This window comes from Wyeomyia smithii, chromosome 2 (assembly GCF_029784165.1).
Source record: "Wyeomyia smithii strain HCP4-BCI-WySm-NY-G18 chromosome 2, ASM2978416v1, whole genome shotgun sequence".
NCBI lineage: Eukaryota > Metazoa > Arthropoda > Insecta > Diptera > Culicidae > Wyeomyia > Wyeomyia smithii.
In genome coordinates, this window is record NC_073695.1 from 192,922,316 (window position 1) to 192,937,209 (window position 14,894).

The 14,894-nt window shown below is 44.9% G+C and overlaps 2 protein-coding genes across 3 annotated transcripts in view; both read right to left on the reverse strand.

Moving 5' to 3' along the window:
- Positions 1 to 5,126, reverse strand: part of LOC129724232 (E3 ubiquitin-protein ligase Siah2-like) — a 25,241-nt gene extending 20,115 nt beyond the window's left edge. Inside the window, exon 1 of one of the 2 annotated variants that reach the window (XM_055678950.1) lies at positions 4,985 to 5,126. The gene's annotated coding sequence lies outside the window, so the exon portion shown is untranslated. The remainder of the gene's footprint in view (positions 1 to 4,984) is intronic. The other variant, XM_055678953.1, reaches the window with a different exon arrangement.
- On the reverse strand, positions 4,870 to 8,111 carry LOC129724233 (tripartite motif-containing protein 12A-like). Its single transcript, XM_055678954.1, has 3 exons — positions 5,640 to 8,111; positions 5,476 to 5,577; positions 4,870 to 5,413 (listed from the first exon to the last, which is right to left on the reverse strand). The coding sequence occupies exons 1-3, from the start codon at positions 6,425 to 6,427 to the stop codon at positions 4,972 to 4,974; spliced, it is 1,332 nt and encodes a 443-aa protein (XP_055534929.1). The 5' UTR covers positions 6,428 to 8,111; the 3' UTR covers positions 4,870 to 4,971.
- Between the last annotated feature and the right edge of the window lie 6,783 nt (positions 8,112 to 14,894).

Here is a 14,894-nt window from a genome sequence, read left to right on the forward strand (position 1 = left end):
ATTACGTAAGCATTTTTTTCCACTTTTTCATTGAACGGCCCCTAACGTCCGAAAAATGCCGACCGTCAATCCGTACGTGATGGGCAGGCTTCTCCATTTGTATGCCTCCAGGCGTGTTTCCGAATATTCAAAGGTGTAAAACAGGAGCCATTTCTCTGGCTGCGGTAAAGTTTATCAGCCGCAGGCATTTTACAAGCTTTAGAGCTTTAGAGCCACCGGCACAGAAGGAGGTTAAAAAGGTGATTAGTGAGTTGAAAAGCGGCAAGGCCGATGAGAAGAACGCTGTCCGGGCCGAACCTTGAAAAACGGGAAGCGAGCAACTGTACTATGTGATCCACCAGATCATACTGAGGATCTAGGAATAGATTTTTTTTTCAAGGTGGCGGGGAAATCTGCAAACAGACACCTGAGAAGAGAACTCAGGGTGTGGGGATGAAACAAGAGGAGAGATGCTGGGTTAGTTACATTCTCCCAAACACCTACTGATCCCTGTCCCGACCCACTAAAACCCCTTCAGTCTCCAGCCCTGGTCTTCCCGGAACGACGGTTAAGTATTACTTCGCAGAGTGGCTCTTGTGCGTGATTCACCCACTTTACTCTTATAACCTCCCAGCTAACTACCTGGAGACTGGTAGTTAGCTACCACTGGCATGTTGGTGGTTGACCCGCAACACCCGTTGCAGCTCCAGGACAATGGGGGCGACGATGGATGATTCGGCCGCGTTCCAGATGTCCGGGTCGTCGCACATCCTCCGGACTAGATTGTCCGGAGTAGTGCCAGGCCCGCTCACAGCCATCATGTAACTCCTCGCTCTTACGAAACGGGGGCATACGAAGAAGACATACTCAGCAGTCCCCTCCTCCTCCACGCACTCGGGACACATGGGGGACCCCACGTGTCTGAACCTGTGCAGATGTTGCCTGAAGCAACCATGGCCTGACAGAATCTGTGTCAGGTGGAAGCTCACTTCACTATGGCGCTTCCCGACCCAGCCGGATATCGCCGGTATAAGTCGAAGCGTCCACCTGCGCTTTGTGGAGTTTGACCATTCCTGCCAACGGAGCATCGAGAATGACCTTCTGGTACCTCGTATGTCCCTTGTGTCACGTTGGTCAAAACACTCTGTCCTCCTTGATGACGATGCTGATAGGCATCATGCCGGACAAGACACAGATTGCATCGTATGACACCGTACGATGCACACTTGCAACTCTCAGGCACATGAGCCTGTAGGTACGTTCCAGTTTACCGCGGTAACTGTTAGTACCTAGCGCTCTAGACCACACTGGCCCACCATACCTAAGTATGGACGAAACCACGCTGGCAAGAAGCCTTCGCTTGCTGCCATGAATCGCTGAGCTATTGATCATCATACGAGATAGTGCTGCAATAGCCGAAGAAGCCCCTTTTACAGGCATAGTCGACGTGACTCCCGAACGTGACCTTATCGTCCACCATAACCCCCAAGAGCTTCAGAGCTCGCTTTGGCGGCATCCATAAATTACGTAACGCTCATAGGGGGGAGGGAGGGGGCTATCCTTAAACGTTACGATTTGTTACACAGGGGAGGGAGGGGAGGTGAGTTCAGCGTTACGTAACGAAAAATCTCTGGAGGGACTCTCCAAAACCGACCATTTTTTTCAAGGAAATCCTTCTGCAGCGTTACGTAATATTTACGGGGGGGTAGGTATTGGCATTACGTTTCGTTACATATGGGGGGTGGGGGTCCAAAATTGAGTATTTTGCGTTACGTAATTTATGAATGTCGCCTTTGAGGTAATGGTGCAGTCTCCGACGCTGACCACCGCCTGTGGTTCCGATTTACGGTTGTTCACAACCGTGCCCTCCGTCTTATGATGCGCGAGCTCCAATTTCCTGGAGCGCATCCAGTCCTCGACCTTGCGTATATAGTGCGCGGCCGTCAAGTCGACCTCCTCGATCGACTCGCCGTGAGCCTCCAGCGTTCTGTCGTCTGCAAACCCAAAGATCACAACCCCTACAGGAAACTTGAGTTTCAACACTCCGTCATACATGACATTCCACAACACCGGACCCAGGATAGAACCTTGCGGAACTCCTGCAGTGATTGGGACGCACTTCTGACCCTCCTCCGTGTTGTAAACTAGTACGCGATTCTGGAAGTGATTTTCCAGAATCTTGTACAAGGACACCGGTACATGGATGAACTCCCAACTGGCGCTATTGAACGCATTCATCACGTCGGGCGTGACGATTGCGCATTACCGTATTTCCCTTCTCGTGCGCTGGAGTGCTACCTCCACCGTCTTGGTCAGTCTGTTGAGGATAATCCTCTCAAGCACCTTGCCCGCAGTGTCCAGCAGGCAGAGGGGCCTATATGCCAATGCCCCCCCTGGCGGTTTCCCAGCCTTCGGCAGTAAGACCAATCTCTGCCGCTTCCACCTGTCCGGAAAGAGACAGTCATCCAGGCGCCTCTGCATGACTGCCCTGAACAGCCCGGGGCCATTTTTATCGCCAGCCTGATTGTCAGGTTAGGGATACCATCCGGTCCCAGTGCCTTGCTCACCTTTATTTGACGATCACGAAGAGTTCATCATTCGTAACCCTTGCCTCCTCCTCAACCTCAACACGGCTGTCGTCGCTCACGGATTGGATCTGGAACATCGGACGTGAGAGTCGACCGCCGGAGGCCAAGGGCTTGGCTCGTGGCGCAGAAAGAGTCCCTCGATGATACGCTCCAGAATCGCTGGTGATCGCTGTGTAGGCTCTGCCATTACGACCCTGTAGGCGTCACCCCACGGATTCGTATTGGCACTCGCACATAGCCTATCGAAGCAGGCCCTCTTGCTGGCCTTATCACACTCTTTAGCATCGATCTTGCAGAACCGAATGCTGCGCGACGCTCTGTCCTCTCTTCTTTATTTCGCGCACGCTGCATCCTCCGCCTTGCACGGAGGCACGCAGTGCGAAGGTCGGCTATCGCTTCCGTCCACCAGTAAACCGGTGGCTTCCCATTCCTAGATGGGCGAGTCGCAGGCATGGTGGCGTCACACGCCAACGATAGCATGGCAACTAGTTGGTTAGCATTCGAGCGGAGCCAACTGTCCCCTTGCGTTCTCTTCTCGTTGCCTCTTCGAAAACCTCGGCATCGGAATGCGATGTCTTTCACCTGCGGACTATCGGAGTGTTGGCTCTACCCGTCGCTTGCCGCCTCTCGTTGTTGTCTACACTATAGCAGACCGACTTGGTGGTAGCTATCCGCAACCCAGTTACCGTTTCCGGGAGGGTTGCGGTAGGGTGGATGGATGATTGGAAGACATCAACTGGATTGTTGTAATTATCGAGGCATTACGTCGCAAAATCCGCATACAAAGTGCTCTTCCGTATCCTGTTTTGCAGTTAGAGACCGCCAACGGAATCCTTTGTCGACGAATACCAGGTTGGTTTTCGACAAGGGCGTTCCACGACGGATCATATTTCCACCATCTGTTTGTAGATTTTAAGGCGGCATACGACTTAGTGCTGGAACACGGTTTCCCGACAAAACTAAAGATGCTGATTCCTATAACGCTGGAGGAATCAAAATCATGTGTGCGGATAGCTAACGAAACATCAGTCGCGTTCATTACGTTTGATGGACTGAAGCAGGGGGATGCGCTCTCCAACTTATTGTTCAACATCGCCCTTGAAGGTGCAGTATGAAGTGCAAACGTGCAAAGAAACGATACGATCATCACGAAAGCTCGCATGCTTCTAGGTTTTGCGGATGACATTGATATCATCGGTATCGAACGTAGGGGCGTGGGGGAGGGTTCAGGCCTTTAAGAGGGAAGTGGCGAGGTTGGGATTTCCTATTAACTCTGCCAGAACGAAGTACATGGTAGCTGGAAGGGAGCGTGGAAGTGCCGGATGAATTGATGCTGAAGTGGAGCTTGGTGGGGAACGATTTGAAGTGGTTGTTGAATTCGTTTATCTTGGTACGCTTGTAACATGTGACAACAATACGAGCCGCGAAGTGAAACGGCGAGTTGCAGCTGAGAACAGGGTCTTCTACGGACAACGTAAGCAGCGCTGTATAGGAGGCTGATTCACACGGTGGCCTTTTACGGAAGGCAGGATGCTGGAGAACGCTGATTGACGAGTGCGTGGAGTTTTTGAGCGTTAAACCTGTGATCAATACTTGGCGATAAATTGGAAGATGTATTGTGACGTAGGCGCATGAATCACGAGTCGTCCATCTATTACCACGACCAAACATTGAGTATCTACGGTTCAGTGGGCTTGCTTCAACAAGACTCTTGAAGAAGACTGCTGGAGCACACGAAGGAGGTCGGAAGGTTGAAACAGCTCCTTGATAAGCATCTGAATGGCGATGCAACAAAGAACGAAGACAGTATGGCATTTGATTCTAGCGCCTGAGCAGGAGACGATAGGATTTCAGCCCCTACTGTCATGGGGGTGAGAGATAACTAGCTGAAAATCGACAAAGCTTCTGGAGTGGACAACCTTCCTAGCGAGCTGTTAAAATACGGTGGAGAAACAATGGCTAGAGTGGTGGACTGGGTCATTGCCAAACTTTGGGTGGAAGAACGAGTACCGGCGGAGTGTAAGGAAGGTATAGTGTACCTCATCTACAAAAATGGCGACAAGCTCGAGTGGTGCAATTACTGGGGCATTTTCAGGAGGAATTCATGGGCCTCTCTGTCACCATGGAACAGATGTTCGCGGTTCGGTAATTTACACAGCAATGCCGCAAATACAACATGTCCACAGAAAGATTTTCACACAGCGGTCATAAAGCGAATTGGAATTTTTTGTGAAAAAATAGTGAATAAAATATTTCCTTAATGATTAGCCAGTTGAGAATGTATTAACATTAATAAGACTACTGATGAATAATGACAAATAAATAAACGAAGAACAATTGTTGAACAATCAATACAATAAAACTTAAAAAAAAAACATAAATCTATCTAATCATTATAAGAAATTCACCCTACCAACCTTTTAATATACCAATCTTTATGGACACATTTGTCGTAATAAGTAGTCCAAAGGCGAATCTTCATCCTCAGATGCAGCTCATCACTCTGTTCCTCCAGAAATCCTTCCATTGCTTGGAATCCACTAAATTCCAGAACCGTGTTGTTCTCAAACCGTTTGACGTCCAGTAGTCTAACCAACGGTTCTTTCGATGTATGCTTCATCGGATAGCAAATTACCTTAACATCGTGCACATCATACCCGTCCACCACTAGTAATGAGAGTCGAATAACTTCATTTCCGTCATCATCGTACTCCTGATGTCCTTTCAGCTGTAACGTGAACCCCTCGATGGATTTCACATCGGAAGTCATCGATTGGTTGAGAAATATAGACTCCGAAAAGTTGCGCATTAAAAAATCAAGCTCCACCGACGGAGGTGTGATCGGGCTGAAAAACGAAAAACAGATTAATTTTCCAAACTACTTTCCAGGTTAATATGAATCACTTACTCGATAAAATTAGTTTCTGGTAATTGCAGAACAGGCAATGGCTCTTTACGCATTCTTGTGATTGTGTCAGTCATTTCAAACGTTTCCATAACCACTTCGGGACTGCAAAAATGTACAAAAATAAATGTAATAAATAATGTTACTTTGAATGCCAGTAGACTCACCTTGTATCTTCGTTAGATAGTTCTAAAGCCTTCTGTATGACATTTTCCACCTCACTGCGTTGCTGTTTAGTAACAGCTTTGATCGGTTCAATGTTTTGACGGAACCGCTCATTCATTTCGTCCCGCAACTTATCAATTATCTTCTCCGTGGCCAAGTTTAACTTTTCTACAACATGCTCATTAGCGTCCATCAGATCGCTTTCGTTCGCGGCGATTTGATCGCCAGCATTTTGCAATATCTTTAGTCTGTTTAAAAGAAATGAGTTCTCTACCTCGAGCATTTTTTTGAATTTTTCTCGAGCACTATCCAAGTCTAGAATTTTAGAACTGTGCGCACTGTGCGAGTCGCTGAACAAACACTTCACACAAATGCAGCATCCACAAGCCTGACAAAACAATAACAATTCCTTTCCGTGCTCATCACACATACTTAGCGGACACCGAATCATTTCAACCAACTCCTCAAGGTTATCTCTCAGCTGCTGGACCAGTTCATCCACATCCTGAAAAACACGGCAGCAGACGAAATTCTTCGCCTCCACTTGTACCTGGCAGCAAGGACACCGCCTCACAATGGACCCTCTCGAGGGTCTGTTCAGCCATTGATCGATGCATTGGCTACAGAAGAGTTTCGAGCACTGCGGACAATGGATCGGATGATCGACGGTGATCGTATTGTGACAAATGGCGCACGAAAACAGCTCCTCCAAGTTAATGTACCGATCGAACCAATCCCTGACAAGCGTTAGCCGTTCCTGCATGCTAGTGTTACGCTTTGGTGATGCCATGACTTACAATATCGTTGAAACCAAAATTAAAGTTGAACTTTGTGACTATAAATGCGAGGTTTTTGGGTTGACATACTTCCTTGTTGCAGGGTTAAACAATGAGCTACGTTAGTTTACTGGTATTGACTGTGGATATGATATTGTTTCCACATAATGCTCTCTGTATATTTGCTCTAGATCAGTTTAACAATCTATGTAGCACTACCTCTGTGATAGCTTTTGTTGAATTCTAAAAACATTATTCGATTATTTTATTTAGTATAATACCGAATAGATGTTGGAAAAGATATTGAGAAGCTGCTAGTGGACTGACAAATGCTGCAAAATTTGTATCTCCATATTTATTATTATTTAATTATACTCTTCCTCAAAGTTGCTCTTACTTTAAGTGTATACAATTTTAAGCAATGCTGGGTTTATGTGAAAGCTGAGAGAAATTTCTACTAAAATGTTTAAATAAATACAAAAAGACATTTTTTTCCATTAACTTGTGTTTTGAATGCCAGTTTTGTGTTAATGCTGATCCATCGCCAAAAATGCTGAATTAAAACTGTAATTTTTTGAAAGCTAAAGGAAATACAGAGTAGATGCCAAAGAACAAACTTTAATGTGGTTCAAAATGTTCAATTTAAGCTCAAAATACAATATTTTTAACCACAGTTTTTTGTGAGAAAATATCAAAATAAGTTTTCACATTTATTTAGACACGTCTATCAGAAAGTTTTCTCAGCTTTCGAATGAGATGAATAGAAATGCTTTAAGTGGTATACGCCTAAAGTTAAAGCCACTTAAAGGAAGAGTATTCAAAACACTTGAAAGTTGAATAACTCCTAATAGATTAACGTTAGAGCATATTTTGTACCGTGGAATGGGGTGAAATTGATCAGTGGGGTGAAATTGATCACCTGAAAATTCGTGATAAAAAATACTAATCTAAAGATATTGCTCTTACAACACTAGGCAATGTTAACGTGTCCTTAAACGCAACTTTTGCATGATTCACATACCTGTCAAAGTTAACCCTTGCATGCCCGGTGCAATTTTTCATATTTTCGAAAAATTCTGCTAACTCAGTCAAAACTCAATCAAATTTGATCAAACAAGTTTCCAAATAACAAAAAAAAGTAATGAATTAACTTAAAGTAATCTTAGTTGAGGGTTAATTACGTTGAATTTGGAGAAGTGAGTAAAGTTTGATAAAAGCTCAAAAAATGTCATTTTCAACAATGATCATTCTATACCATTAAAGAAGTACTGATGAATTCGCAGGAAACCACAAAGATTTTAATTTCAGAGTTGGTTTTTGAGCTTTTGCAACAAACCGAATTGAAATCGGTATAACGACGATCAAATAAGAGCAAATTTAGCAACAAGCAGCTCGTGAAACAAAATAAACAAATGTTAACCTGAAATATCGTTATTTTCGTTTCCAAACTGGCTGTAAATGATATTTTTCAGTACAGAAATCATCGTTTATCTTTAGCATATCGAAAAAAGCACATTGCCAAAAGAATGTATGGATTTCAATGGTGATCAATTTCACCCCAATTTACCTCATGGTACCTTATGGAATTATCGAATTTATTTCATGAAGTAGACGATAGAAATTTTACCAATAACCATAGAGGTTTACTGGACTACTACTATTTCGGGAAAAATGTACATGAAGCTAGTTAATTAGAAATTGTTATAAATATTGATCACTTTCACCCCGTTCCATGGTACCTCACATGTGGCTTTCTATCAGCCCCTGAGTCTCCCAACATGGAACCAATACAGTCCCTATATTTACAGTCAGGCGGAGTGGATTCGGGAACCAATTTAAACTGTTATAACTGGAACCAGAGATTCAATACGACTGGTTCCCGTTATAACAGTTTAAATTGGTTCCCGAATCCACTCCGCCAGACTAGTAAAATATACAGTGACTATAGGAACCAATCACCCTGTATTAACTAAGGGTAGTTTGAAAAATAAGAGTTTAGTAATGATTTAAATAGTAAATTAGTGTGTAGGACGTAATCACGGGGCTACCTAAATAAAGAAATAAAAAAATAACGTTTGCACGAAAAAAATCGATACTAATTGCTGTTTTTTCATGGGTTTACCTTCACACGCACTATCGAAAGTACTAATGCAGCACCAATCATAGTAACCCATTAGTCAGCAAAAAAAAAAATTAACAGCTCTATAAGTCAAATACGCCCATTACAGCATCTACAACATCTTTGCACTATTGGACAACAATTAGAGCATCGAAAAATCCGGTTTCGGACGACCGACTACCCTGAGTGACAGGAAGCCAGTTTCATAGCTGCAGAGCCAATTCATAGCTGCAGAGAGCCAGGGAGAATCAGTGTGTTCTAGATTGCAATTTTGGACGGGTTTATAGGTTGTGAGACCTTAGCTGGTTACGCAATCCTCAGAAGGCCCTATTTGGGACCGCTATTTCCTTTTTCTTACGGCTAACCCCATTGTCGCACCAGGTAAAAAAATTCGTCGGCTACTGCAAATGATTCCCCATTAGGGTGGGATCGATTTTCCAGAACCAAGTTTTTTTGGTTCTTCTCAGGGCCCCAAACAACCCTAAACTTACCAGAAGTCTATTGGTTTTGTCTCCGCTTGGCGCATTGCATTTTAAAATATAAAAATTTATATGGGGAAACCTACCTTTTTCTATTTACCTTTCTAGAGAGCTCAATAATACTCGAATAATGCACTACATTATGTTAAAGAATAGTATTTTAGATGCCTAACAACTGCAGAAGACACTGAAGAGCTAGGATGTCTCCAAGAAGAACTATAGCTGTTCAAAGTTGAGTATGTCGATTTAAATGCATAAAATCTTGTTTTCTGCCAACATTAGCAATGTACTGGCGCCAGTAGGATTCCCATCAGAAATAACCTGTCGTAACGAGTTTATACACTCAGCTGGATCAAATAAACAAATTCAGGTCATTCTAGGCGTAGGTAGAATCTACAACGTGTATCAGAGGTTACTCCTGATGGAAATCTGACTAACGCCGATACACTGGCAGTGTTGGCAGAAAAAAATGATTTGCAACATAAATTTCGATATACTCAACTTTGAACAGCTCTAGTATTTTTTTGGGACACCCTAGCTATTTAGTGTCTTCGGCCAAGTTGTTGGGCATCAAAAAACCTACCATTTGAAGTCATGAAACCTATGGTTTCAGCCATTTTCAAATCTTCAGAATGGAAAATGCAAAAAAGTTGGTTTTTCCATACAAATCTCCATATAAATTTGAAATGCAATGCGCCATGCGGAGACAAAACCAATCGACTTCCGATAAATTTAGGCTTGTTTGGGTCCCAAATAGAACAAAAAAAGTTGGTTCTAGCTTTCCGCTGTCAAGTTTCGTTTTTTTCCATATAACGATTCCCCACCCTATTCCCCATTCATCATCACCACAACACCAACCTCCGATGGGCTACCTACCACACTCTCTACTCTCGATTTGGCAAAGTTTATTTATTTATTTATTTCTTTATTTATTTAAAAATCAACATCCATCTGACAACGATTAGTCTTAATGAATAATTAAATTAAATTAAAAGTACAGTTATTCGGTAACATCTAAAATTCGCTGACGAAAGGCGTTGATCGGCAAATTGAAGTCGAAAAGTTGGCAGAATTCATTGAAGCGGTGGCATACGGCACGAATCGGGTAGTTAGAACCATAAAGTCGCCTGCGTGGTGCCAAAAGAATAAAATTTCTTTGACGTAATGGTCTTTCGGGAGCGTATAAATCGAGTTGAGTTTATGGGGCATAATAGAAAAAAGAGACGTATTACACCCCTGTCCAATTTTGTTATTACAGAGCATACTGCCCAGCAACTCCTCCATGTGATACCAACTGGGTTACAAGTAACTACAGGCCCGTCCTATTCTCAATTTCACTTCACTGTCAATCTCTCTCTACGGAGGTCACTTGAGGTGGAATCGGGAATAGGTCTAAAAAAGTGAAGTGAGCGTGAGAGTGAAATATATTTCACCGTGAAGTGACTCCCGTAATAAGCACCAGTACCTTCTTGAAACCTTTTAATGTGCCTTATAGAATCTACCACCTTCCGCTCGTCTGCGCGGAAGGCGCAATTGCGCCGTCTTGAGCTCCACAGGGTGCACACCTTCTTTTTGTCATGATTTCCAATTTATGTTTGTTGGTGGAAAAAATAGAACAACATAGGTACCCACTAGAAGGCAACACAAAAAAATGGCTCAGGTTAGAGGCGTTCCAACGGAAGGCGCGGTCACGCCTTCTAATTTGCATAAAGAAGGCCGTGTGTCTATTTGGACCTTAAGGGTAGTTCGGTGAACCTGAAGGAGCTTGGTCGTATGCTGACAGGGAAGGGGTGGCTGTTTCCCTTTTTAGGGCAGCTTTTTGTCCGAGCGTCTGTTCCCCATGTAACGGGCGGCTCAAACAGCGACTGATCAAGAGCGGATGGCTGAATTATGAAAAGCTGTCTCTTGCCAGCTACACCTAAGTCAGTAGCCCTGTCTCAAGACTAGAAATCGCTGCCCTAGTAAGGCAGTATGCCGAAAGTACCCTACAACGAACAATCCGGATTGTAATACGAATCGGGAAAATCAGTATCGACCCAGGCGAACGAAAAGCGACAATGATTGGAAACTCAGTACTTGGAACGTCACAACTCTACTCGAATTGGCATGCATGGGAATCTTAGCCAGGGAGCTGCGAAAAGTGGAAATGAAAGTCACAGCCATCCAGGAAGTGCGGTGGCCGAAGCCGGGAAAATATGAGTTCCGAGCGGTAAATCCTAACGCAGAAACGGCTTTCAAATATCACATCTACTACAGTGAGAGCTGCAGTGGTGAACGAGGCGTCGGTTTTGTCATACAAGAAAAACAGATCACACGGGTCATTAGGTGGAGGCCCATCAGTTACCGTTTATGCGAGTTAAGAATCAAGGGCAGATTCTGCAATTGCAATGTATACACACCGACAAACGATACACCCGATGACGTGGAGGAAGAGTTCTTTGAGCCCTCGATAAGACATATGGAGAGTGCCCAAGACATAATATAAAGATCGTTATCGAGGACGCATACGCACAGGTTGGGCGGGAGCAGATCTTCCATCTTTTTGTTGGTGAACACAACCCCCATGCTACCAGTAATGAGAATGGCCTGCGGTTGGTGCACTTCGCAGCAAACAGAGGAACGACAATCTGTATGCCTGCCTGCTCTCAAATCAACCATGTTGAGGGCGGCATTTCTCAGATGTCATCGACGTGCGGTCCTTCCAAGGCTCAAACGTCGTGGTAGGAATGATTCGCGACCGACTGGCCAATGTATACAAGACGAGCACTTCGAGAAGGGTACGGTTACGGACATTCAGAGGTTGCCAGCTGACGAAGTTGCTACTGTACACTCGGAAAGTTGATGAGCGGATTGGTAGACCGATTGTAGACCTAAACGAACAGTGGAGACACATACACGATATGGTCAGCAATACAGCGTTACTCACCAGATGAGGGAGATTTATCGAGAGGCTAGAGCGGCCGAAAAGAAACTCCATCAACGCAAGAAATGGGAGCACTGTGAACGATATCTTACGGAGGAAGAGGCTAGCTTCTTCATGCACAAAGAAGTTTCTGTGAGGTGGTTAACGGAATCAGAATCCGGACGGTGCCAGTCCCTTCCATGTTCAACGACAAGGAAGGAAACCTGATTACCGATGAGACACTGGTGGCCATGCCATGGAAACAACATTACGAGGTGGTGCTGAACGGCAAAGAGGATAGAGCCGTCGACAGAAACAGGAGAGAAATTAAGAAAGATGGACAAGCTGTTGATCCGCCAAGCTTGGACGAGGTAAAGCAAGCTTAAAACCACAAAGCTGCTGGAAAGAACGGTCTCCCAGCCGAACTTTTTAAAGCCTGAAGTAAGCTGCTGTTACGGGCAATCTATTGGATCCTTTTGAAAGTTCGGATCGAAGACATCCTACTAGCGGACTGGGTGGACGGACTCATTTGCCTAGTTCATAAAAAGGGCCACCGACTCGATTGCAGTAATTATCGAGGAATAACACTTGTCAATTCTGCATACAACATTCTCTCCCGCATCCTGTTAGATTAAAGCCGTTGTAGAAGGCCTTTGTCGGATAGTACCAGTGTGGTTTTTGTGAAGGATGATCTACAATGGACCAAATGTTCACCTTGAATCAAGTCCTGGACAAGTTCAGAGAAATCAACTTGCAGACGCATCATCTGTTCATAGACTTCAAGGCAGCATACGATTCAGTTAAGTGCAACGAACTATGGCAGATTATGCTTGAACACGGTATCCCAACTAAACTGATTAAGCTGATTCGTGCCACATTTGACAATTTTTCATCATGCATTAGGATGGTCAGGATAGCAGCCGTCGGTCTGAAGCAGAGTCTGAGCACTCGAACCTGTTGTTCAGCATTGCCTTGGAGAGTGCAGTATGGAGAGCTGACGTTACCCGCGAAAAGGTACTATTATCTCAAAGTCTGATTATCTGATAACCGATAAAACAGAGGTGGCCAGGCGTTGGAAGGAACACTTCAATTTGCTGTTGAACGGTGAGGGAAACAGTGGAGTCGGAAGGAGCAGGATGACTATTGAGAATGATGGTCTAGCTGTGGATCCACCATCCATGGACGAGGTGAAGAAAGCAGTGAAAGAGCTGAGAAACTGCAAGGCAGCCGGGAAGGACGGCATTCCCGCCAAACTCTTCAAAGTCGGGAGCGAACAGCTGTATCGTGCCATCCATCGGATCATGCTGAGAGTGTGGTCTGATGAAGAATTGCCCTCGGACTGGTTGGAGGGTCTCATATGCCCGATCAACCAAAAAGGCCATCGCCTGGACTGTAGCAATTATCGGGGCATAACTCTTCTCAATACCGTGTACAAAATTCTCTCCCGCATCCTGTTCCACAGACTGAGGCCGTTGCAGGAGACCTTTGTTGGCGAGTACCAATGCGGTTTTCGAGGGGGACGCTCCACGACGGACCAAATGTTTACCTTGCGACAAATCCTCGATAAATTTCGAGAATACAACTTGCAGACGCACCATCTGTTCATAGACTTCAGGGCAGCGTACGATTCAGTCAAGAGAAATGAATTATGGCAGATTATGATTGAACATGGCTTCCCAACAAAGCTGATTAGGCTGATACGTGCCACCCTTGAAGGTCCTACATCAAGCGTCAGGATAGCCGGTGAGATATTGGACTCGTTCGTGACGTTAGATGGTTTGAAGCAGGGTGACGGGCTGTCGAACTTATTGTTCAACATCGCATTGGAAGGTGCTATACGGAGGGCTGGTGTGCAGAGAAGCGGCATCATCATTACGAAGTCGCACATGCTTCTCGGTTTTGCGGACGATATCGACATCATTGGTATCAACCGTAGAGCTGTGGAAGAGACCTTCGGACCTCTCAGGAGGGAAGCTGCGAGATTAGGGCTTGTCATAAACTCTGCCAAAACGAAATACATGGTGGCTGGCAGAGTGCGTGGTAGTCCGTCGGAGGTTGGTGCTGCTGTGGTGCTAGATGGGGAAGCATTTGAAGTAGTAGACGAATTTATTTACCTGGGAACATTAGTGACATGTAACAACAAGGTTAGCCGTGAGATAAAGAGGCGGATAGAAGCCGCAAACAGGGCCTTTTACGGACTACGTAACCAGCTAAGGTCCCGCAGTCTGAAAATCCGTACTAAACTTGCACTCTATAAAACACTGATTCTTCCGGTAGCTCTCTACGGCCATGAATCATGGACGCTGAAAGAGGCTGATCGGGGAGCTCTTGGTGTTTTTGAGCGTAGGATTTTGCGTTCAATCCTTGGCGGCAAACTAGAAAATGGTGTTTGGCGCAGACGCATGAACCATGAAGTGTACCAGGCATACAAATCGGCGGATATAGTCAAGCGGATAAAACACGGCAGGCTTCAGTGGGCTGGGCATGTAGCAAGAATGCCGGATGAGCGTCAAGCGAAGGCTATATTTAGCAGGAATCCCGATAGAGATCGTCGACTTCGAGGTAGACCCCGCACTCGTTGGATGTGCGCTGTCGACGAGGATGCACGCGAAATAGGTGTTAGGGGCGATTGGAGAATAGCAGCCCAAGACCGAGGGACATGGCGACGTATTCTGGATTCGGCACTGGATCGATAATCAGTCTGTCGCCTTAAAAGTAAGTAAAGTAAAGTAAGCAACAACTCTCGTAACATGTGACAACTTCGTTAGCCGTGAAATTTTACAATCGTCGTACGGTACATTTTTGAGTGATGCCCTTTTGAAGGTCATAAAGTACGAAAAAGTGAGATAAAAATAATGAAATACTAGTTATAAGCACGTTTTTCAACCACTATTTTATAAAATAACTTTCAAAATAGTGTCTACACATTCCAAGTACACTAAAGTCGCTTTTTACGCGGGGGATACGTGCCGCGTAAAAAA